Source organism: Salvelinus sp. IW2-2015, linkage group LG3 (assembly GCF_002910315.2).
Source record: "Salvelinus sp. IW2-2015 linkage group LG3, ASM291031v2, whole genome shotgun sequence".
In the NCBI taxonomy this organism is placed as follows: Eukaryota; Metazoa; Chordata; class Actinopteri; order Salmoniformes; family Salmonidae; genus Salvelinus; species Salvelinus sp. IW2-2015.
The window spans coordinates 23,140,003-23,166,703 of NC_036840.1; the positions used below are offsets into that span (position 1 = coordinate 23,140,003).

General features: G+C 45.9%; 1 protein-coding gene across 1 annotated transcript in view; it reads right to left on the reverse strand.

Moving 5' to 3' along the window:
- Positions 1 to 10,839: 10,839 nt before the first annotated feature.
- The window catches only part of LOC111952971 (galactose-3-O-sulfotransferase 3-like), a 33,429-nt gene continuing 17,567 nt past the window's right edge, over positions 10,840 to 26,701 (reverse strand). Inside the window, exons 2-3 of the mRNA XM_023972020.3 lie at positions 13,747 to 13,843; positions 10,840 to 12,827 (exon numbers count right to left, since the gene is read on the reverse strand). Of these exons, the coding sequence (XP_023827788.1) occupies positions 11,492 to 12,827; positions 13,747 to 13,829 (1,419 nt within the window). The 5' untranslated portion in view covers positions 13,830 to 13,843 and the 3' untranslated portion in view covers positions 10,840 to 11,491. The remainder of the gene's footprint in view (positions 12,828 to 13,746; positions 13,844 to 26,701) is intronic.

A 26,701-nucleotide genomic window follows, 5' to 3' on the forward strand; every position in this document is an offset into this window, starting at 1 on the left:
AAATWATAATTATAATCAAAAACGACATMAAAATGACAAGGCTATATACAGGGGGTACCGGTACCGAGTCAATGTGCGGGGGTACAGGTTAGTCGAGGTCATTTGTAAAGTGACTATGCATAGATAATAAACAGTGAGTAGCAGCAGTGTATAAACAAGGGGGGGGTCAATGTAMATTTTATTAATTGTTCAGCAGTCTTATGGCTTGGGGGTAGAAGATGTTAAGGAACTTTTTGGTCCTAGACTTGGCGCTCTGGTACCACTTGCCATGAGAGAACAATCTATGACTTTGGTGACTGGAGTCTTTGACAATTTTTGGGTTCTTCCTCTGGCACCGCCTACTATATAGGTCCTGGATGTCAGGAAGCTTGGCACACACTACCCTCTGTGGCGCCTTACGGTTAGATGCCGAGCAGTTGCCATACCAGGCGGTGATGGAACCGGTCAGGATGCTCTCGATGGTGCAGCTGTAGAACTTTTTGAGGATCTGGGGACTCATGCCAAATCTTTTCAGTCTCCTGAGGGGGAAAAGCTGTTGTCGTGCCCTCTTCACAACTGTCTTGGTGTATTTGGACCATAATAGTTTGTTGGTGATGTGGACACCAAGGAACTTTAAACTCTCGACCCCCTCCACTTCAGCCCCATCGATGTTAAATGGGGCCTGTTCGGCCCTCCTTTTCCTATAGTCCACGATCAGCTCCTTGGTCTTGCTCACATTGAGGGAGAGGTTGTTGTCCTGGCACCACACTGCCAAGTCTCTGACCTACTCCCTATAGGCTGTCTCATCGTTGTCGGTGATCAGGCCTACCACTATTGTTTCATCAGCAAACGTAATGATGGTGTTGGAGTCTTGCTTGGCCACACAGTCGTGGGTGAACAGGGAGTACAGGAGGGGACTAAGCACGCACCCCTGAGGGGCCCCAGTGTTGAGGATCAGCGTGGCAGATGTGTTATTGCCTACCCTTACCACCTGGGGGCGGCCCATCAGGAAGTCCAGGATTCAGTTGCAGAGGGAGGTGTTTAGTCCCAGGGTCCTTAGCTTAGTGATGAGCTTTGTGGACACTATGGTGTTGAATGCTGAGCTATAGTCAATGAACAGCATTCTCACATAGGTGTTCCTTTCGTCCAGGTGTGAAAGGGCAGTGTGGAGTGCGATTGAGATTGCATCATCTGTGGATCTGTTGGGGCATTATGCGAATTGGACTGGGTCTAGGGTTTCTGGCATGATGGTGTTGATGCACTTCATGGCTACCGATGTGAGTGCTTCGGGGCAGTAATCATTTAGGCAGGTTACCTTCGCTTTCTTGGGCAGAGGGACTATGGTGGTCTGTTCGAAACATGCGATTCTGAGTGCAATATTTATGTATTTATTCTCTCACGCCTGGTTTCTCATCTGCGGCAGGTGATCATTGCTCCGGCGACCTCTGGCTCTGTCTCTGCCCTCTGGGGAGGGTCTAGTTCTTTTACCTGGCCCTAGTGAGGGTGCAGGCAGATATTGGGGCTGGCTGTAGTGCTCCCATTCCTGGTTGTCACTCCCTGCATTAGACCATCAATCCCATTGTTCCCTCTCTGCCCTACCAGTTTCACTCCTCCTGACTAATTGGCATTTGTGATCCACCCTGTAGGGGTCCCATCAGCCATGCCTCTTTTAAAGACTGCCCCCCCCTGCTCTAAGTCTTAGTACACACGGTCGGTTCAGGGAATCTATGAATGGTTCATTAAATCAGTTATGGTTCCATTTATTGCTCCATTGTTACTTGGATAGCTGTGGCAATTCTTGTGCTAAGATATGCCAACAAGTGCTGACCTTCGGGGACATGTGCATTTATTAGACCCAAAGTCCATACGGGTTCTGTCGGGGGCCCTGGACGCTGTTGGTGACCCTTCGTGGCACTGGCGTCTCATTCGAACGTCTGGCCTATCAACTCTCAATGGTAGTTTCTGTGCCTACCGTGGTGACCACGGATAATGGGGAATCGGGGTTCGATTCCGGAGAGGGAGACTGAGAAACGGCTACCACATCCAAGGAAGGCAGCAGGCACACAAAAGATCCACTCCCGAGGTAGTGGTGACAAATAACAGTAGAGGAATCTTTCAAGGATCCATTACTGATGTTTAGAATGGATGTTTAGAAGCATTTTTTATTTGGTCTGAAACGGTGTATTGTCCATTGGTGGAACATAATGTCCAATGGGGTGAAGCCAATAAATGAAAGGAAAAAAGGGTGTTGTCTTAGACAAAATAAAAATAAAAATCTTATGCATGAGGCAGGTAACATTATAATAATACACAAGTAAGATCAGTGCTTTTTATCTAGATTTAGTGAAATTACTGTGAATCTTAGCCAAAATGAGACACTTGATTATCATCATTATGCAAAGAAATAATGTGTTTTTCATTTTAAATGAAAGAATATGATTACTGATTTAAAAGACAGAAGTAACTAAATAATGAGTCAAAATATATTTATTGTCTTTTTGGGAATCATTAAACCTTTATAAACTCAGCAAAAAAAGAAACTTCCCTTTTTCAGGACCCTGTCTTTCAAAGATAATTTGTAAAAATCCAAATAACTTCACAGATCTTCATTGTAAAGGGTTTAAACACTGTTTCCCATGCTTGTTCAATGAACCATAAACAATTAATGAACATGCACCTGTGGAACGGTCGTTAAGACACTAACAGTGTCAGGACCCGGTGCGAGAAACAGTCACTAATAATCGTCAGAACCCAGAAGATGAGGCAGACACAGCAGTACTAGAGATGGTGGTTTAATTAAAGAACAAAATCTTCAGGCAAAGAAACTAAATCCACAAAGTCCAAAAATAAAGCCAAGAGGCACAAAATGGAAATCCTCCAAAATACAAAAGAAACTCCAAAGTGGTAAAAAACAGCAGGGAAAAACAAACCTCAAAAGACTACTCAAATAATACACAAGAACTAAACCAGAGAACCTCTGGAAAATCCAACAAGAGAAATATCTATATAAAACAAGGCTTGGGCTGGGGCGGGGGCTGGGTGCTAACTTACAAACACTGAGCAAGGAACTGAGGAACACACAGGGTTTAAATACTAACAAGGGAATGACCTACAGGTGCAAACAATAATTAGAGCAAGAAAAACAAAAGGTACAAAAAAGGTGCAATGGGGACATCTAGTGACCAAAACCCGAACAGTCTTGGCCAAAACCTGACAAACAGCTTACAGATGGTAGGCAATTAAGTTCACAGTTATGAAAACTTAGGACACTAAAGAGGCCTTTCTATTGACTCTGAAAAACACCAAAAGAAAGATGCCCAGGGTCCCAGCTCATCTGCGTGAACGTGCCTTAGGCATGCTGGAAGGAGGCATGAGGACTGTAGATGTGGTCAGGGCAATAAATTGTAATGTCCGCCTAAGACAGCGCTACAGGGAGACAGGACGGAAAACTGATCATCCTCACAGTGGCAGATCACGTGTAACAACACCTGCACAGGATCGGTACATCCGAACATCACACCTGCGGGACAGGTACAGGATGGTAACAACAACTGCCCGAGTTACACCAGGAATGCACAATCCCTCCATCAGTGCTCAGACTGTCCGCAATAGGCTGAGAGAGGCTGGACTGGGGACTTGTAGGCCTGTTGTAAGGCAGGTCCTCACCAGACATTACAGGCAACAACGTCGCCTATGGGCACAAACCCACCGTCGCTGGACCAGACAGGACTGGCAAAAAGTGCTCTTCACTGACGAGTCGTGGTTTTGTCTCACCAGGGGTGATGGTCGGATTCGCGTTTATCGTAAAAGGAATGAGTGTTACACCGAGGCCTGTACTTTGGAGCGGGACCGATTTGGAGGTGGAGGGTCCGTCATGGTCTGGGGAAGTGTGTCACAGCATTATCGGACTGAGCTTGTTGTCATTACAGGCAATCTTAACGCTGTGCGTGACAGGGAAGACATCCTCCTCCCTCATGTGGTACCCTTCCTGCAGGCTCATCCTGACAGGACCTTCCAGCATGACAATGCCACCAGCCATAGTGCTCATTCTGTGAGAGATTTCCTGCAAGACAGGAATGTCAATGTTCTGCCATGGCTAGCGAAGAGCCCGGATCTCAATCCCATTGAGCACGTCTGGGACCTGTTGGATTAGAAGGTGAGGGCTAGGGCCATTCCCCCCAGAAATGTCCAGGAACTTGCAGGTGCCTTGGTGGAAGAGTGGGGTAACATCTCACAGCAAGAACTGGCAAATCTGGTGCAGTCCATGAGGAGGAGATGCACTGCAGTACTTAATGCAGCTGGTGGCCACACCAGATACTGACTGTTCCTTTTGATTTTGACCCTCCCTTTGTTCAGGGACACATTATTCAGTTTCTGTTAGTCACATGTCTGTGGAACTTGTTCAGTTTATGTCTCAGTTGTTGAATCTTGTTATGTTCATACAAATATTTACATATGTTAAGTTGGCTGAAAATAAACACAGTTGACAGTGTATTTACATTAAGTGTAATGTCACACCAGAGGACAAATTCAAGGCACTATTGCATGAAATTATTAATTAAATTTGATATAAATTCAAAGTTGAAGCTAGCCATATAACAGTTAGAGTTGTTTAGACATAGTTTATTGTAACTATATGTTTTTTTACTTTAATGTTAGACAAAATCATTTTTCCGTTTTATTTTGGGCATATGGCAACTACCCATATGCATCCTTCTTTTGAAGCCAAACCCACCACTGGTGTGTGTTGGCAAATAGCTCTACTTTCGTGTCCTCTGACTATACAGTAGCACCGGTTTCAATTCAAGTGCCAATGCCTATTAGCAAACTTACTCCACACACAGAGACGCATACAAATTTCTCCCTCGCCCTCCATTTACATTTACTCTTAATAAAGGCTTTTTTTTCTGGCAACCCTTCCAAAGAGCCTATTGGCATGGAGGTGGCATCTAATTGTAGATTTAGAGCCCTGGTGACCCTAAGATGCAACCAAGTTCTGTAATTCTCCAACTTTAGACCTTGGATTTTTCTTTGCTTCCCGAACCAACCAGATACACTTCTGACCAATACCAGGCAAGTACACCACTGTTCCAGTGGTTTTAAACTTCTTAGTTGTTGCCCTAATAGTGGTAAATGGTATATTTCAGATATTTTTTCAATTTTTTTGTACCCATTGCCTGTTTTACAAATGTCAACAACCGTTTGTCTTTTTTTGTTCGTGAGCTCTTTGACTTTTCCCATAGTGATGTGTGACAAAGGGATTGTAAATGTGTGTTACCTAATTTTTATACCCCAGTGAAACAAGAAGCCATGGAAGGCCACAATTGTTACGGCTCTCGTTTGTGGAATGACCGGACCAAGGTGCAGCGTGGTAGGCGTACATCGTTATTTTTATTGATGACACCAAAAGAAAAATAACAACGACAAAAACRAAAGCGCACAGTTCTGTAAGGCAAATAAACTATACAGAAAACAAGATCCCACAAAACCCAAAAGGAAAATGACAACTTATATATGATCCCCAATCAGAGACAACGATAGACAGCTGCCTCTGATTGGGAACCATACTCAGCCAAAAACACAAAGAAATAGAAAACAGATGTTCCCACCCGAGTCACACCCTGACCTAACCAAACATAGAGAATAATAAGGATCTCTAAGGTCAGGGCGTGACAGTACCCCCCGCCCCCCCACCCCAAAGGTGCGGACTCCGGCCGCAAACCTGAACCTATAGGGGAGGGTCTGGGTGGGCATCTACTCTCGGTGGAGGTCCGGTGCGGGACGCCGACCCCACTCCGCTTGAGGCTCCCCCCACTAATGTGACGCCTCTGGTGCAGGGATCGTTGCCGTGACCTCCGGACCGTAGATCGTCGCCAGAGGCTCTGGACTGGGAACCCTCGCTGAAGGCTCCGGACTGGGAACCCTCGCTGAAGGCTCCGGACTGGGAACCTTCGCTGAAGGCTTCGGACTGGGAACCCTCGCTGAAGGCTCCGGACTGCCGACCGTCGTTGGAGGCTCCGGGCTGCAGACCGTCGCTGGAGGCTCTGGACTGGAAACCCTCGCTGAAGGCTCTGGACTTGGAACCCTCGCTGAAGGCTCTGGACTTGGAACCCTCGCTGAAGGCTCCGGACTGGGGACCGTCGCTGGAGGCTCCGGACTGGGGACCGTCGCTGGAGGCTCTTTTCCCTGGATCGTCACTGCAGGCTTCGTGCCATGGATCATCACTGGAGGCTTCGGGCCATGGATCATCACTGGAGGCTTCGGGCCATGGATTATCCCTGGAGGCTTCGGGCCATGGATTATCCTGGAGGCTTGTGCCATGGATCATCACTGCAGGCTTCGGGCATGGGTCATCACTGGAGGCTTCGTGCCATGGATCATCACTGGAGGCTTCGTGCCATGGATCATCACTGGAGGCTTCGGGCCATGGATCATCACTGGAGGCTTCGGGCCATGGATCATCACAGGAGGCTTCGTACATGGAGCCGGAACAGGTCTCACCGGACTGAGGAGACGTCCTGGCAGCCTAGTGAGTGGAGCTGCCACAACACATCCTGGCTGGATACCCACTTTAGCTCGGTGATTGTGTAGAGCTGGCACAGGACGCACTGGGCTATGAAGGTGCACTGGAGGCATAGTGCGTAGAGCCGGCGCAAGACACACTGGACCGTGGAGGCGCACCGGAGGTCTGGAGCGCAGAGCTGGCACAACGCGTCCTGGCTGAATAACCCCTGTAGCACGGCAAGTGCAGGGAGTTGGCACAGGACGCACTGGGTGGTGCTGGCGAACTGGGGATAACGTGCGTAGAGCTGGCGCAGGATATCCTGGACCGAGGAGACGCACTGGAGACCAGGACCGCTGAGCCGGCACAATCCGTCCTGGCTGGATGCTCACTCTAGCATGGCAACTGCGATGAGCTGGCACAGAGCGCACCGGGCTGGGAATGCGCACTGGAGACACAGTGCGCATCACCGCATAACACGGTGCCTGACCAGTCACACTCTCCCCACGGTAAGCACGGGGAGTTGGCTCAGGTCTAAAACCTGACTCCGCCAATCTTCCCGTATTCCCCCCCCAATTTTTTGGGGGGGGCTGCCTCTCGTGCTTGCTCCGTTGCTCTAATTCCTCGTATCGTCGCCGTTCCGCTTTCTCTGCCTCCATCTGATCCCTTGAACGGCGATACAGTACAGTTTAAGGAACAATACAGTTCCTTAAACTGAGATGAATTTTAAAAAGTAGAATGTTAATCCAGATTTTATTTTGTTAGATTTTATTCACAAGAATCATTATGGGTGCCAATCAAGTAATACAAATATCTTTCTCTGAGCAATTGTATTAGTATAAAATAATATAATGTTCACATTTATTAGATCATACAAAATAACTCAGTATTTGAATTACTTATTTTATACATTCTTTTTTGCTCATCTTTATCAAGGGTGCCAATAATTATGGAACTGTCTTGATTAGGGGGGCGGTTGAATGAGATTGTATCTGCGTTCCAAATGTCACCCTATTCCCTATAGTAGGGAATAGGGTGCCATTTGGGATGCAGATGGATGTTCACCGGCTCCTTTCAATTAGTGTCTCATTAGAGCTCTGGCAGAGAGTGGCTTTGTCGTCCGTTTGAAGTGACACAGATCTGAGCAGTGCAGTCAGCCAGCCAGCCAGGCAGACACACACACACACACACACACACACACACACACACACACACACACACACACACACACACACACACACACACACACACACACACACACACCTGTCTCTTATACACATCTAGATGTGTATAAGAGACAGCACACACACACACACACACACACACACACACACACAGCTTCACCACTTCAGCCACCTCAGCTCGTGATAAAACCATGACAACAACAGCGGTAATAATAAGACATTGGCAAGGGAACAGCTGATTGCTGTAATCATAGTAAACATCAAACACATTTGATTTACATCGGTTTTTCCCATTGAAACGGAGAAAGATATTTGTTGTTGTTTTTTAATGGAAGTTGGATGTGATTTGGGGTGTATTTGCATATTAGGCTGCTTCATGGCAGCTTGAGACTCTTGGGGATTTGAATCACTTCTTGTTATATTCAAATGTGTCTTCTTAATGATGTACATGTGTATTTGCATGTAATAGCTTTCATTAATAAGTCATATAAGACTACAACTAGTGTTTCCTATTATTAATGCATATTTCAGCATTTATAACCATTTATAAACATGTACAAGCATTTCTAAACAATGTATAACCATTTATAATGGCTCATCAATTAAAGTAATTAAAAACCGATACCCCATGTAAAATGAAAAATGACAACAAACAACATTGATTTGAATCATTCAACTTTTAAGGGTTGCTTTTCCCCCATCATCCCTCAGTACAAAGCTTTGGGACATCTAGCTCTGATTGTCTCTAGCTGTATGATCTAGGTAAAGTTTCCCCTAGGTACAGATCTAGGATCAGCTCCCCCTCCTCAATCCTATCCTTAACCATTAGCAGAGAAAATTCTAAACTGTCCCCAGATATGCGTCTAAGGGAAACTTCACCTTACTTCTGTATGATCAGAGCCCCCCAGTCAAAAACAGAAACACCCCTTTCAGTTCAAATACATCAATAAATATCGTATGAGAATGAATTAATGCCATGGAAAGAGAGACAATGTCATTGGAAATATAGTCACGGAAAAAAGATCAAGCACATCATTTTGTGTCACATTGACACTTTCTCTTAACAAAGACACAATTTGTTGAGAAAGACACTCTAAAAACAGAACACGGTTCAATCTAAAAGAACACTTTTGTTCCACATTGTTCTAAAAGAGAATTTGACAAATAAAGTGACAAGATGTACAGTAGTAAAACAGCTATTCTAAACTGGTTGGTTCGAGCCCTGAATGCTGATTGGCTGATAGCTGTGGTATTTCAGACCGTATACCACATGTATGACAAAACATTTATTTTTACTGCTCTAATTACGTTGGTAACCAGTTTATAATAGCAATAAGGTACCTCGGGGGTTTGTGATATATGGCCAATATACCACACCCCCTCGGGCCTTATTGCTTAATTCTAGCATTCCTAAAAAGGCTGGCTAACATTGACTTGTAGGTGACACAACCACCATTCTGTGCTAGTTAAGTCTCTCAAAACCGAGAAACCAGCCTAGATTTGGTACCTTGTGTCCCAAATGGCAACCTATTCCCTATTTATGGGCCCTGATCAAAAGGGTGACATTTGGGATGAAAAATAGAGTACAATCAAAGAGCTCTTTAAAAATGAACAGCAGTCGAACATGGAGGATTTCACGGGGTCAAGGGCCCTTCTGAAAGTTATCTTTCTACCCTGTGCTCTTTCCACTAGACTAGGACTGAGTCCCAAATGGCACCCTATTCCCTACATAGTGCACTACAAATAATGCACTATGTAGGGAGTAGGGTGTCATTTGGGATGCAATCTAGAGCATTAGGAAGCACTTAAAACACAATAAAATTTATGCTAAAGTGATTACACTTGGTGCTGTCTGAGTGGCTTTTGTGGTTGGCCTATGTAGAAAATGTAAATTTTATTCATCAGAACATGCCATGTACAGTACAGTGTGTATTGCCATAAGTGGTTTGGTCCACAATACAATGTCCTGTTCCAAAATCGGAAATATACATTGAAGGTAAACATAAACAGACCGTTTTTTTCCAGTGATGAAGAGAATAAATAATATATACTCAGAAACACAAATGCGCACGCACGCACGCACGCACACACACACACACACACACACACACACACCCCCTCAAGGACACCCAGGTAGAACCATACCATTTAGGTCATTCGAGTTAAACATACTTAACACATTAAACATGAACAACCAACTGCATAAAAAATGTACCACATAATGAAACGAGTGGCAAAAAACAACCTCCACATGACAGCCACCACACCAGTGCCATGTTCATTAGGCACCAAATGGGAGACCAAGGACTGAAACAGGAAGGGAATAGTATATGGAGTTGTCGAAGAGGAAACACATAGTTTTCAAATTCCATTGCAAAATGTTTTAAAACGTTTTCCGCAGTGTTTCCAAATGAACAGGACCCAGACTCTCTCTTCTTCTACTGCTTTCCCTTAGTATCGTAGTTATTTCCTCCCTATGCTTTGCTTCGGATAGGTAATCTACTTTGGCATGGCCCACACTGCTGTGTGTGTGTGTGTGTGTGTGTGKGGGTGTTTCACTGTGTAACCCAAGTGGAAGGTCTCTCCAAAGAGAGCCTCATTAAGATTACATAATTAAATATTCAAACACTGTAGCTCTCACTCATCATGTCTTTTAGCAGGCTTGCATAACCAACAATGGGTTGAGTCCAGTGTGTGTGTGTTGGGTGGTTATAAGATCCCTACCTTTACATAAGACTTCACATAAAACTTTATTGCGATAACACCCCAGATAAACAAAATACATAGGAAATACGCTTTCTCACATCACACACACCACACACACACACACACACACACACACACACACACACACACACACACACACACACACACACACACAACACACACACACACACACACACCACACACACACACACACACACACACACCACACACCACACACACACACACACAATTCCCATATCTAAAAACACCCCATTTGTCAGCAGCAGTTGCTGGTGGAGGGAGAGAGAGATGAGCTGGGGCGGGAGAAGCAGAGAGAGATGAGCTGGGGTCGGAGAAGCAGAGAGAGATGAGCTTGGGTCGGAGAAGCAGAGAGAGATGAGCTGGGGTCGGAGAAGCAGAGAGAGATGAGCTGGGTCGGAGAAGCAGAAGAGATGAGCTGGGTCGGAGAAGCAGAGAGAATGCTCTAAAGCAGGTTGGGCAGGAGGGAGAGAGTTGGTGTAGGGCTGCGAGTGTGTGTGTGGTGTGTGTGTGTGTGGTGGGGGGGGGGGGGAGATAGGGCCGGGGTCAGTCGAATTACCCCTGGCCTAACTTTTGACATTTGACCTCTGTCCTGGGGCCTAACACTCAGTGGGTGGGGGTAAAATCATTGGGTGAGAGTCCCAGAACTAGATGATTTTCCTCTCTGGAGAAGGCTTGGAGGGTTGGATTCTCAGAGGACACGGACCCGGAGCGGTGACCCTCTCTCACTGTCATCATCAAGATCTTCTCAAGGTTTGGGAGGGGGGGTGGGTGGCATTAGAGAGTGAGAGAGATAAAGTGAGAGTAACAGTTCTTTATTGTTCCATACAGAGTTTGTAATTAATGAGAGTGCTCTGCCTGTGCCCATATTGATGGGGTCCTAACCCAATCTCCAGCCCCAATCTGGGGGTGTCCCCCCCTCTCCCTATCTCCTCCAGAACCCCCTGATACAGTCCCTGGGGACAAATGACTGAAGTCTGGAGGACAGTCTGTCTGTCTACCTGCATGCCTGTATTTAGTCTGTCTGCATTCAGTCTGTCTGTATTCAGTCTATATTCAAGGCTGGTGCTGCAGTCTTAAGTTATGGCGTCTGCCTCTGGGGGCCCGAGGGCTTTAGCCCCACCCTGGTGGCCCTGCTCTGGGTCCCTGCAGGTCGAGAGGTGGCTGTGGGGCTAGAGACGGGACCAGGTCCTGGAGGAAGGGCCTCCCGGGGAATCGGCTGTATCCCCACCTGTTGGTGGCGTGGCAGGACCGACCGTACGGGCTGCTGCGGCTGGGGCTGAGGGGAGCGGAGCGGGTAGCTGCGTCGGTAGCGTAGCGACTGCGATCGAAGCAGGACCCTGGTGTACTGGACCTCTGGCATGATAAGCTTCAGACATAGCTCGTGGGCCAGACTTCCGGGCCACGTGGCGTTGGTGTTGGTCGGTAGGTCGTAGCCCACGATGTCCACCTTTGCGCTGGGCTGCCACGGCCGCAGCTCCTTGTTCTTGATCTGGGTAGCAGAGCGGAGCTGGGGAAGCCGTCCTCCAAAGCAGCCCCTCACCAGCCTCTCCTGGGCCCTGCGGAGCAACCGCACCTCCCTGGCCACGCACGCCGGGCCCAGGGCAGTCAGCTGGCGCCATAGGGAGGCGTTGAAGTGATCATAGAGGCGTGCGTCCAAGGCGTTCCAGGCGCGGATCTTGAAGGGGAGGCCTGGCGAGAGGCTGTGCTTGGAGCCGGACATCCGCATGTTGAGCTTGACGTAGAGCACGTCTTCCAGATCCCAGGAGAGAAGGTGACGGAGGAGGACCAGCGACTCGTCAAAGTACTCGGCGATCATCACCAGGGAGAAGACACGTTCTGTCTCGGCCACAAAGGCCCGGGCGTATGCTGTCGCGTCTGCCGCCGGACGGTCCTTGTCCCCACCAAGGTCAAAGGTCAGCGTGTTACGGGCGTACATGGAGTCCTTTTCGTCCGGACGGTAGTACCGCCACGGCTCGTCCAGAAATGCCTCCAGGGACCCATTGGGAACTCTCTTAAAACTCTGACAGTACTGGTTATAGTAACTGAACAACGATTCAAACATGGACCCTGGTTCTCGAAGTATGGTCACGTAGATGGTATCGTTAGGCATGAGGCGCTGCATCTCGGCGCGGTTGAAGCGCATGTGGCTAGTGACCACGTTGGGTGGCAGGGTGTGCGGGTGGACGAGGTGGGCGTTGAAGGTGCGCGGGTAGCAGAACTGGTGTCCGCAGGCCTGCACAGGAAGCGCCACTGTCAGGTTGTTGCGCTCTGCGAAGCGGAAGAGCAGATTCTGCATGGTGGTGCTGGCCGTCTTGTGCGTCTTGAGGAAGGCCACATTGGTGTGTTTGGGCTTGAGAGAGGAGGACAGGTGGGTGCGTAGTGACGGACAGCCGAGGTGAAAGGCTTCCATCGTCCTAGATGAGAGAAATAGAGAGGGGGGGAGCTTTTAATACGGGATTTGCAGCTCAATCTCTGTGTAATGAGGAACTTTAAGGTGAATAAAATTCCTATTCAGTTTTGACTGATTAACACAATGGTTAGCATAATTATATATTTTCCTTTAATACACGTGATTGGGTGTGGGTTGACGGTCACTAGATTCGATACTGTATGTTATGGATTAAATCTGTTGATCGTGATTGATGCCAGACTAGAGGTACAAGGACTGTGACAATGATTATTATTGTATTCTGTGAAACAAGGCGGGCCATACTTGCGAACAATAGAAAAGGTTTAAGTACACATCAGACAATTAAAATCATTGACGCTACATGTTAGCTGTTCCCATGTCACGTTCCTGACCTATTTTTATGTTATTTTGATTATGTTTAGTTGGTCAGGGCGTGAGTTGGGGTGGGCATTGTATGTTGTGTGTGTTTTGGTTAGTCTATGGGTGTTGTATGTGTATGGGATAGAGTATTGTTAGGTTGTCTAGTCATGTCTATGGCTGCCTGGATTGGGTCTCAATCAGAGACAGCTGTCATTCATTTGTCTCTGATTGGGAGCCATATTTAAGGTAGCCATAGGCAGTAGGCTTTTGTGGGTAGTTGTCTTGTTTAACGTTTGTTGCTTGTCTGTGCACTACGTTTATTAGCTTCACGGTCGTTTATTGTTTTGGTAGTTTGTAGGTGTTTTTGTTTCATGTTCATCTTCGTTCATTTATTAAAAGAAGATGGCTTATTTTCCTCATGCTGCGTTTTGGTCCGAATCTCTTCCACACGATCGTGACATCCCATTTCATTACCTGGCACATTTAGCCCTATGCTAACCTGAGCAAGTGGCATTAATTATTTCCTGTAACAAATTCTGTGTGTGTGTGCGTGTGTGTCTCACCAGCTGAAATGGCCCCCATGGTGCAGCAGTAGACTGACGGTACTAATTGCCACAAAGATCAGAAATATCTTCTTCTGAGACATGATCTGCCACTTCACTGAGGGAGAGAAAAAGGAGAGTGAGAGGAGGGAGGGACAGAGAAACTGGGAATAAGTAAAAAGGGAGATACAGAGATAAGAGGGTGAGAAAGGGAGAGCGATAGAAAAGGGAAACATACTGTACGTGCAAAACCAAAGGAGAGAAAGAGGGAGATTTATTTAACGTATAATTGGCCGCATCCATAAGCAAGAGCGTGTATAGTGACTTGACTTTTGTCACATTTGAATGATAGTGGCATCGGGTTCTTCTCACTATCCTCTTTGAATATTCATAATAGGCAGTGGACTGAATGTACCTAGCTAGAATACTGAGTATCCATTAGCTCATTCCTCTTAGGACTCATCAAGATGCGTACATTACTTAAAGCAGACCCTGTTGATGGCCTCCCAAGTGGTGCAGTGGTCTAAGGCACTGTGCTAGCAGTGCTAGCTGTGCCACTAGAGATCCTGGTTCGAGTCCAGGCTCTGTCGCAGCCGGCCGCGACCGGGAGATCCATGGGGCGGCGCACAATTGGTCCAGCATCGTCCGGGTTAGGGGAGGGTTTGGCCGGCAGGGATGTTCTTGTCCCATCGCGCACTAGTGACTCCTGTGGCGGGCCGGTGTGCAATGCACGCTGACACGGTCGCCAGGCGTACTGTGTTTCCTCCGACACATTGGTGCGGCTGGCTTCCGGGTTAAGTGGGCATTGTGTCAAGAAGCAGTGCGGCTTGGTTGGATTGTGTTTCGGGGGGACGCACGGATCTCAACCTACGCCTCTCCCGAGTCCGTACGGGAGTTGCAACAACGGGACAAGACTGTAACTACCAATTGGATACCACGAAAAAGGGGGTAAAAAAAACCAAGTCCATCCTGCAGGTAGAATAGAATAAAAACGTAGAACATTAGAACATGTTCTCATTCAATGGAATAGGGTGAGTGAGAGTGGTACACAATGACAGCTTCCAGGTTGCCTATGTCACCTCGCCTCAAGATTCCAAGCCAACCTCCTCTCCACCTGCATATTAATGGACTCCTGCCAATGTCGCCTCTTGATTACACTATCCCATTCCTCAGCATGTCAGGTCGGGTTACTTACCGACATTGTAACCACATTTCCACAACTACTTTCTCTAGTCCAGCAGTTCTCAATCCTGCTCCTGGAGACCCAAACGGGTGCACATTTTTGTTTTTGCCCCAGCATCTAACACACCTGATTCTATTTGAAAGGCTTGATAATGAGTTGATTAGTTGAATCAAGTGTGTTGGTGGTGCGAGGGCAGAAACCGGAAATGAACATCCCTTTGGGTCCCCAGAGCCAGGGTTGAGAAAGACAGCTCTAGTCTACTCCAGGCTCTAACTGTCCTTCGGATGGGAGGTTAATCCGAGGTCTTGACCCATTGTGGTCACCAAGGATCCCATGGCACTTGTCGCTAGTGTAGGGGGTGTTAGGTTCTAACTGAACCGTATAAAAGCTCACGGACGATTAGTAAAGCTCAAACCAAGTTTATTCACCCATTGGGTCATACAGCTGAATAAGACAAAGGGTGGGTTGCACCAACATGGTTTAAATTAATCTAGGATTAGAGCTAATATAGGTTTTGTAAATCTAGGTTTATAATTCATCAGAGATGTGTTGCACCACTTAATTTAAAATCTGGATCATTAAATCTATGATCAACGGTTTTAAACTATGATTAGTGACATGTTACACCAATATATGAGGCATTTCGTGAGTTGAAGCGAAGTAGCTAGCCTACTTGACAAATGAGGCCACAAAATTGCTGTTCCTTGATGAAATAATAACAATGTAATGTTAGAACTACTGCAACTCCAACGTGAAAGGTTCTCATGGGTTTGCTGATTTGAAATAAAATCTGTTATTTAGCCAGTACTAGAGAGAAATCTCATTCGTTAGCTAACATTAGCTACTGTAGCTAGCTAGTTTATAAACCATGCTAGCTAGCATAAAATATAATTTATTATTGTTATTACTTATTTAGGCATTTATTATTTGTCCGCAAGCCACCTGATCATGGCACATCAAAGAGGTTCAAATGTCTCTGCTTTTGAAAAAAATAACTATTGTTGGCTCTGATGGAGGAATTTAGATAAGTACTGGAGGATAAAGAGACAGACAACAAGACTGTCAAAAAGAAGGACAGATTTAATGGATCGACACGGATTAAAAAGAAGAGGGACCCAAATCGGTTGAAGGAGTGCTGGAAAAACTTAAAAGCCAAAGCCAAAAAGGATGCGGCAGAGGAGAGGCGGGGGCTATTTCAGACCGGAGGGGGGCCTCCATCCAGGGGAATTGATCCTCTCTCCCAGAAGATATGCGAGATGATTCCCCAGCAGTTTGCCCCCCTCCTTAACCCCTATGATGACGACGGACAACTCGACCCACCAATATTTAGTAAGCATAAATAACTGGTAAATATCAATGACTATAATGCACGTTAAAACTAACGTTAAAGCTACTTCACTACAATGTTAGCGTTAATAGCCCCGTTACAGCATGTTGCATAACATCATCATTCGTACCAAGGCTGGACACATCATACGCCCCAATTCAATTGTTGTACAAAATGGGCACGTAAATAGCCTAGTAATAATGAGGTCATTTTCTTTCTTTCCTTTCCTTTAGTTGAGCTGAGACCCTGTGCTGCGGAGAAACAGCAGTGCCTGGATCTTGAATCAGCGGAAAAAACACCAAACACGCCAAGCAAACGCCCCAGAACTGACACGAACCAAGCTCCTATTGATGTTTTGGAGCTGGAGCGAGAGAACAATCTACTGCAGATTGAGGTCCTTAATTTACAAAAAGAGCTACTGCAAATTCAGAAACAGAAGCTCTTTCAGGGAAACAAATGCCCACTGTGTAAAGAATGCTGATCTTTTTATTTATTTCAGCAATTATTTAAAACAATGCTTTCCCAAGCAATTTGGTATCCTCCAGTCTTGTCCCCACTCGTGTGTTCTGGTGCTTCGAGTTCCACCCTGTATGGTATTGAGAATAACAAAGTCTTAATAATAGATTTAGCCTGATTAGGAATTGTATGTGCCAATGAAAATATAATATTGCTTTTTACATGTCACCAATGTTACATTATACACACCTAAGGCTGCAAAATGGTTCTCAGTCAAGGTTCTCCTCACAGCATTCCCATTTGCATTGGCAGCATGTTGCACCTGGCCATCTTCTGCATTCTCCTCAGGTAGGTCCTCCTCAGCCTCCTCAGGTAGCTCGTCTTCTTGTCTCTTGCCAAAGTTATACAGTACCGCCACTGCAATAATGATTGTCAGTGTAGTGTTCATCTTCGTGCGGAGGCCATCCTTTAGGCAGGGGAAATCTTTTTTTCCACACTCCAAAAACTCTCTTTATGTAACCTCTTGCCAGGATATGAGAGGTGTTGTATTCTCTCTCTTCAGGTGACTGGGGGTTTAAAGGGGGAGTCATAAGGTACCCACAACAGGCATATCCATTGTCACCCAGTAGGTGGCCTTCATATGGCCCCCTTTCCAGAATTGCATACAGACAACTATTGTCAAAGATTCTGCTGTCATGGCTGGATCCTGGCCATCTAGTTACGATGTTGGTGAGCTGACCTTGGTCATCACAGACAGCCTGCACGTTGACGGAGGAGTAACCTTTACGATTACGGAAGAGTTCTCCATTCTCACCACCAGGGTTGGGAATAGGAATGTGTGTACAGTCTATTGCCCATAGTACACCTGGGAATCTAGCTCTCCTGTAAAATCCAGCTGCTGTTTCCTCTGTAGGCTTGAACCTTATGTACTAGAAATCATATATCCCGAGGCTGCATTTATTGTAGCTGGGGATTTTAMCAAAGCAAATTTGAGAACAAGGCTACCTAAGTTCTATCATATTGATTGATTGTAGCACTCGTGCGGGCAATACACTGGATCACTGCTACTCTAACTTCTGCGATGCATACAAGGCCCTCCCCCGCCCTCCCGCCATCTATCCGCGCGAACCACCGCATTTAACCAAGGAAAGATGACTGGGAATATGGCCGAATACAAACAGTGTAGTTATTCCCTCAGCAAGGCAATCAAACAAGCGAAATGTCGGTATAGGGACAAAGTGGAGTCGCAATTCAACGGCTCAGACACGAGACGTATGTGGCAGGGTCTACAGACATTCACGGACTACAAAAATAAAACCAGCCATGTCACGGACACCGACGTCTTGCTTCCAGACAAACTAAACACCTTTTTTGCCCGCTTTGAGGATAACACAGTGCCACCGATGCGGCCCGCTACCAAGGACTGTGGGCTCTCCTTCTCCGTGGCCTACGTGAGTAAGACATTTAAACGTGTTAACCCTCTCAAGGCTGCCGGCCCAGATGGCATCCCTAGCCGTGTCCTCAGAGCACGCGCAGACCAGCTGGCTGGTGTGTTTATAGACATATTCAACCTCTCCCTATCCCAGTCTGCTTTCCCCACATGCTTCAAGATGGCCACCATTGTTCCTGTTCCCAAGAAGGCAAAGGTAACTGAACTATATGACTATCGCCCGGTAGCACTCACTTCTGCCATCATGAAGTGCTTTGAGAGACTAGTCGAGGATCATATCAACTCCACCTTACCTGCCACCCCAGACCCACTTCAATTTGCATACCGCCCCAAAAGGTCCACAGACGATGCAATCGCCATCACACTGCACACAATCCCATCTAGACAAGAGGAACACCTATTTAAGAATGCTGTTCATTGACTACAGCTCAGCATTCAACACAATAGTACCTTCCAAGCTCATCATTAAGCTTGAGGCCCTGGGTCTCAACCCCACCCTGTGCAATTGGTTCCTGGACTTCCTGACGGGCCGCCCCCAGGTGGTGAAGGTAGGAAACAACATCTCCACTTCGCTGATCCTCAACACTGGGCCCCACAAGGGTGCGTGCTCAGCCCCCTCCTGTACTCTCTGTTCACCCATGACTACGTCACCATGCACGTCTCCAACTCAATCATCAAGTTTGCAGACGACACAACAGTAGTGGGCTTGATTACCAACAACGACGAGACAGCCTACAGGGAGGAGGTGAGGGCCCTCGGAGTGCGGTGTCAGGAAAATAACCTCTCACTCAATGTCAACAAAACAAAGGAGATGATCGTGGACTTTAGGAAACAGCAGAGGGAGCCTCCCCTATCCACATCGATGGGACAGCACTGGAGAAGGTGGAAAGTTTTAAGTTCCTCGGCGTACACATCACGGACAAACTGAAATGGTCCACCCACACAGAGAGTGTGGTGAAGAAGGCGCAACAGCGCCTCTTCAACCTCAGGAGGCTGAAGAAATTTGGCTTGTCACCTAAAACCCACAAACTTTTACAGATGCACAATTGAGAGCATCCTGTCGGGCTTTATCACCGCCTGGTACGGCAACTGCACCGCCCACAACTGCAAGGCTCTCCAGAGAGTGGTGTGGTCTGCACAATGCATCACCGGAGGCAAACTACATGCCATCCAGGACACCTACAGCACCCGATGTCACAGGAAGGCCAAAAGGATCATCAAGGACATCAACCCGAGCCACTGCCTGTTCACCCCGCTACCATCCAGAAGGCGAGGTCAGTACAGGTGCATCAMAGCTGGGACCGAGAGACTGAAAAACAGCTTCTATCTCAAGGCCATAAGACTGTTAAACAGCCTTCACTAACATAGAGAGGCTGCTGCCTACATACAGACCTGAAATCACTGGCCACTTTAGTAATGCCACTTTAATAATGTTTACATATCTTGTATTCCTCATCTCATATGTATGTACTGTATTTTATACCATCTATTGCATCTTCCCTATGCGGTCATCGCTCATCCATATATTTATATGTATATATTGTTATTCCATCCCTTTACTTAGATTTGTGTGCATTGGGTAGTTGTTGTGCAATTTTTAGATTACTCTTCGATATTAGTGCACTGTCGGAACTAGAAGCACAAGCATTTCGCTACACTCGCAATAACATCTGCTAACCATGTGTATGTGACCAATAAAATTTGATTTGATTTCAGACTGGCAATAACATTGGACATTCTGACTACAATCCGGTAGACGGTTGACTTGTGGAGTCCAAAAAGATCCTCATCCATCATCTGGATAACATCGAGTTGCGTAGAAGCGTAGGGTCACCAAGAGCTAAAGTAGTGGGGGTACAGCCGCGTTTCTATCACTCCTATGCTTAATGGTCGGTCCAACCTTTCTTTCCAGTTGCATTACAGAGTCCTTGGAGAAGCGGTACCTCCTTGAAAACGCATCATTATCATAAAACTCAACAGGATTAAACCTGTCTCTAATTATTCTCTGAGGAACTCTGTCATTTTGGTCTCTCCACAGTAGTTGTGCTGCCATTTTATCAGTTAAACCACCTCAAGTGTCAGTTTAGAATTCATCTCCAATCTAAGTTTATATTTTTAACAAGAATTCATTGAGCAACAGGCTTAAAATGTATCTAGGTTTGAAGTGAAAACTACATTTAGATTAAAGGAAACATTTAATTTAACTATGATTAATTTAAAACTAGGTTTAACATTTGGTGCAACAAGATTAATAGATAAACCTTGATTCAACCCAGTTTAAGAGTCAATCCATGTTGGTGCAACCCACACAAAGACATGTTTCCAACTTCCGCCTTCCCTCTGAACAATACATGTTTATTGCTAGGCAGGAAGATAAGTACTTCTCCCTTAATGTGATCTGACCTTGGCCTCCTTCCTCACTAAACTACATCTTTCCATCAGTGCTTTCCAACATGTGATTGCCTTTCCTCAGCACATTCCAAGCTTAATTGCCTCCATCATGTCAAATCAAATCAAATCAAATTGTATTTGTCACATGCGCCGAATAAAACCTTACAGTGAAATGCTTACTTACAAGTCCTTAACAACAATGCTTCAAGAAGTTTTATTAAAAAAGTGTCAAGTAAAAAATAGATAAGTAAAAAATAGAAAATGAAAGTAACAAATAAATAAACAGCAGCAGTAAAATAACAAAAGCAAGGATATATACAGGGGGTACCGGTACAGAGTCAATGTGCAGGGGCACCGGTTAGTTGAGATAATTGAGGTAATATGCACATGTAGGTATTGTTAAAGTGACTATGTATAGATAATAAACAGAGAGTAGCAGCAGCGTAAAAGAGGGGTCTGGGTAGCCCTTTGATTAGCTGTTTAGGAGTCTTATGGCTTGGGGGTAGAAGCTGTTAAGAAGTCTTTTGGACCTAGACTTGGCGCTATGGTAACGCTTGCCGTGTGGTAGCAGAGAGAACAGTCCATGACTAGGGTGGCTGGAGTCTTTATGTCACGACTTCCGCCGAAGTCGGTCCCTCTCCTTGTTCGGGCGGCGTTCGGCGGTCGACGTCACCAGTCTTCTAGCCATCGCCGCTCCACCTTTCATTTTCCATTTGTTTTGTCTTGTTTTCCCACACACCTGGTTCACATCCCCTCATTAGACTAAATGTATATTACCCTCTGTTTCCCCCGTGTGTAATGATCGTTATAAGGAGTGGACCAAGGCGCAGCGTGGTTTGGGTTCATCATCATTTATTTAAATGTGAACCAGCAACAAAACAATAAAGAGTAACAAACAAACGAACGTACAGCCTTGTAGGGCTCAAAAGCAACAAAACAAAAACAAGATCCCACAAACAATAGGTGGGAAAAGGCTGCCTAAATGTGATCCCCAATCAGAGACAATGATAGACAGCTGCCTCTGATTGGGAACCATACCAGGCCAACATAGAAATACAAAAACTAGACTACACATAGAAATAATAAACTAGAACACCCCCCAGTCACGCCCTAACCTACTCCACCATAGAAAATAAAGGTTTTCTATGGTCAGGACGTGACACCATGTCTGTGTGTGGAATTGTTCTTTGTGTAGGGTGTTACGCTACAGGCTGGCTTGCGCTAGGTTTGTTTCAAACCTAGGTTTGTTTGTTTTGTTTAATCCGGTTCATGTTACCGTGGTTGTGCTTTGTGCTGCCTCGCCTGTGCCTTTGGGCCAGGGTGTATATTAAAGTTCTCCTATTATCACCCATCTCTGCTCTCCTGCGCCTGACTTCCCGGCAACCAGTCACTCACCCYGTTACACTTTACCAATTATTTGGGCCTTCCTCTGACACTGCCTGGTATAGAGGTCCTAGATGGCAGAAAGCTTGGCCCCAGTGATGTACGCACTACCCTCTGTAGTGCCTTGCGGTCAGAGACCGTGCAGTTGCTCTCGATGGTGCAGCTGTATAACCTTTTGAGGATCTGAGGACCCACGCCAAATCTTTTCAGTCTCCTGAGGGGGAATAGGCTTTGTCGTAACCTCTTCACGACTGTCTTAGTGTGATTGGACCATGATAGTTTGTTGGTGATGTGGACACCAAGGAACTTGAAGCTCTCAACCCGCTCCGCTGCAGCCCCGTCGATGAGAATGGGGGCGTGCTCGGTCCTCCTTTTCCTGTAGTCCACAATCATCTCCTTTGTCTTGATCACGTTGAGGGAAATGTTGTTGTCCTGGCACCACACGGCCAGGTCTCTTACCTCCTCCCTATAGGCTGTCTCATCGTTGTTGGTGATCAGGTCTACCACTGTTGTGTCATCAGCAAACTTGATGATGGTGTTGGAGTCGTGCCGGGCCATGCAGTCATGAGTAAACGGGGAGTACAGGAGGGGACTGAGCAGAGACCCCCCTCACTAGGTTTTCTAGTGGACACAAGACCCACAAACCTATTATCAAATTGGTCAGTTCAGGATGAAGTAACAGGACTATGATTTAGATTAGGGCCCAGAGGGCCCAGAGGCGCACAGATGCACACGCACACACTATGATATAGCCTACGCACCCCTGCGTGGCCCCCGTGTTGAGGATCAACGTGGCGAATGTGTTGTTACTTACCCTTACATTCTCCTCCTACAGATAACCATTAACTTCTGGTGTAGAAACCAGACTATGGCACTCAATATTTCCATAGGATACCTGATAATTAACAATATTTCAAGTTTAGAGTCAGAACTCATCAGTCCCCCATTTTGAACATTTAAYTCCATACTGTTCAACATTAAATTAACTTGGAAATTACTTATAAATGAACAAACAATGATAATAAAACATAAAAAAACATGATTAACATTCACAGTTAATGATTAGGTTTACAACTCCGAAACGTATGGCCTCTGATCTATAATCACACTGTGTACACTCTTATCTCTATCTCTCATCGGACAACAGCATGACATTTCAACAGTGCTTTTTGGCTTTCTCCATTTCAGCTTCTGGTTCCTAAGAGAGTGATCGCACAAGACTTGAAAAGCAAAGAGAAACACAACGCATATTAATTGAAGGGTGTAACTATGCATAATTATATATGCAAAGAAAAACCAAAGTCTGATAACATGACAATTCCCACTCTCTCTTCACCTGACTCTATGCCTTCAGGATATTTTCCTGCTGGGTTCCACAAAAACGAAAGCTCTATAAAACCTCCTCATGCTTTCACCCAGTCTTCCCCTTTCAGACCACAGGCTCCAAGAGGTGTTCCCAAGCCGTGTAATTTTCACTTTGCTCCCCTTCTCCTTCTTCCTCCTTGGCCACCCGATATATACGTGTGGTGGCCTTAATCCCTTTGGGTCCCCAGGGCCAGGGTTGAGAAAGAAAGTTCTAGTCTACTCCAAGCTTTAACTGTCCTTCGGATGGGAGGTTAAACCAAGGTATTGACCCACTGTGGTCACTAAGGATCCATTCCACTTGTTGCTAGTGTAGGGGTGTTAATCCATGTCTTCTGAATTCCCAAAATGGCCGCTCATACCACCACTAGATCTACGTTGCCCATACTATTACTATGTAGTATATGTCCAGAATATAGCCCTAGCAGATTGCTATATAGTTACAATATGGCCCCATTGACCTCCATTGAAGATCACAAGTGTACTTACCAAGACATATGTTTCATTTAGTGCCACAGACAGACAGACTAGAACCAGACTGATGAGATGTCGCCCAGATAACAGCAGAGACAAAGGGCCCAGAGGCGCACAGATGCACACGCACACATCAGTTTGCAGCGGTAAGATGAGCCGTGGGTTTAAGCAGTGAGTCTGTGTGTGGTGTGTGTCTATGAGTGAGCCACCCCGCATGGTGGATCAGGTGTCATGGAGAGTTAATAAGAAAGGGATTTAAGTGGCTCTCTGTCAGTGAGCCCCAGATTCTGGCAGCCAAAACACACACACACACACACACACACACACACACACACACACACACACACACACACACACACACACACACACACACACACACACACACACACACACACACACACACACACACACAACACACACACACACACACACACACACACACACACACACACACAGACTACTACTACTAAATCATAGTCGTGTAGTGGGTGTCGGGTGTCAACCTCTTGTGCTGTCATATCTGTGCCAATCGCTGTGAAACTCAATCAGGCCTTTTTAATTAAACACGGCTCCTTTCTAGTGTGGCCAGAGTCTGTGTCTGTCTCTGTCTTTGTGTGTTTTGACCTAAAAAAGTTTTTGCGACAATCTCTTTTGTTACGGAGTCGTAAATAAAGCCTTGCCATCCATTATGTGATCAGTTTAGTTTTAGAAAAAGGGCAGAGAGTTATTTGTCCACATTAGAGCTGTTTACATCAGTGTCTTTCACTAACGTCACAGTCATTTCAGTGTGACGTGAAGGAATTCAATCTGTCAGTTTCTCTTCATTTCTCTGTTGCTTCTCTCTGTCTATCTTTTCTTTCCTTTCCCTTTCTCTCTCTATCTCTCCCTCGCTCTATCTTCTTTTCTCTCTCTCTCCCTTTTTATTTCTCCGGCCCTCTGTTTTCTTTTACAATAATTCTACACCAATCATTGTCAGACAGTAGAGTCAAAGTACGTCAAACACGCCGTGAAACGAACAACACACATCTTGCGTGACCGAACATAAAAGTGATTTGAGGCTAGCCTTAATGAAGTAACGAGCAGATCTTCACGCTAGCTAACTCTCAACTCCCTCTGGCAGATGCTTATGGTCGATGCTGACGGCGTCCTGTCCTGACCTCATACGTTGACCCCTAACCTTTGACCCTATACGACCGTAGATTACTTTTTGTCAGAGACCTCCCTCACTAGGTTTTCTAGTGGACACAAGACCCACAAACCTATTATCAAATTGGTCAGTTTAGGATGAAGTAACAGGACTATGATTTCGATTAGATTTACCTCCACACTGTTCCCTCTAATTTGTTGGGGCACTCAGCAAATTTGTGGTCTTGTGAACATAAACTTGAACATTGTGGAAATGTTGTGCAACTTCCAGTGCGTTTACAGTGAACACTGAGGCTTGTACCCTTACAGTTTTAGACAGTAGCCAATAGGCTATTGTGGCTATTTGAGCATAATGTAGGCCTGCCAACAAAACCAATGGAGCAAATCCCATAACATTTTCACATGGAAATAGCTTTTGATATCTATGATATAGCCTACAGTAGCCTATATGGGGTGTTCAATGCAGGCCTACATTGCATGAGACTTTAAAAAAACGTTTTTACATTATGAAGGTCTTGACATTAATTAATTAGAACACCATGGGCCAAATAGGTGACTGTAAATTGCATTGAATTGTGTTGTATGCAAGAAGCCACTTTACGAAATAAAATGTATTATATTTACTATACAGAGAATTAGACAATGTAGACTACCCCTCTGCCTAATGGCTTATTTGCATATTCAAGCCTGGCTCAAAATACAACACTGCCTCTTTAATTAAGACGTAAGCTTTTTCTCAAAGACAGCTTTAAATGTAGCCTACACATTTTGTGCTCTTGTAGGAAGCAGTAACTCCCCATTGCTGACCTATACTTATCTAAAACTAGGCTAATAACTCGCTAACTAGCAAAGAATATCAACAAATGTGCACATGCACTCTGATCTGAACTGATCTGAAAAGTGCATTCACTCAAAGGTGATTGAAAGACCGCTCGTGGGCTACCCTCACCAATGTAATTCTACTCCGTTGAGTTCTGGCTCGGCCTACAACAAAATCACAGACTCAATCTTGCAAAGTTAGATTTGTTTTGGTTTGTTGCATTGAAAAGGGTCTGCCATAATGTTGATTTGATCACAGTATTTTTTATCTATATAGTGCAAACTAATTGGGTGAACTCAGTGAAGTTCAATCTCTTGCGTCTTTGCGAGGCCTGGCATTTCTTTTGCACGGCAGTCCGAGGAAGTGCGCGGCTTTGAGGGAACATTGTTGGTAACATCTAATAATGATTATAAATCCTTTATGAATTATTATAAATGCATTTTGGGTGAACTATCCCTTTACAGTGCTAAGTGGGGAATGAATGACCCTCCCTACCTCCCTTTGTTATAAAATATGACTGGCGTAGGAACAGATGTCAACCAGTGGTAGGGGTCACACTGCTACAGTAATACCACACACACACGCAGCTGACTGACATGCGATGCTCCAGCTGTTCACTCAGCACTCTGCCGCTGGGGAGATGACCCATCGTCAGAGCTTGGGGAAGGAGCGAGCGTCTCCGGCGGCAACCAAGGGCATGGGGAATCTACCCTCTAACTGCACTATCCCCCACTCTGTCTCTCTTTTCTCTCTCTCTTTCTCTATACCCTCTCTCATTGTCTCTCTCGCTCTCTCTCTCTCTACTCTCTCTCTCTCTCTCTACCCACTCTCGCTCTCTCTTTCTCTACCCACTCTCTCCTCTCTCTCTCTTTCTCTCTCTCTCTTTACCCTCTCTCTTTCTACCCTCTCTCTTTCTACCCTCTCTCTCTCCCTCTCTCTTTCTCTCTCTACCCTCTCTCTCTACCCTCTACCCTCTCTCTCACT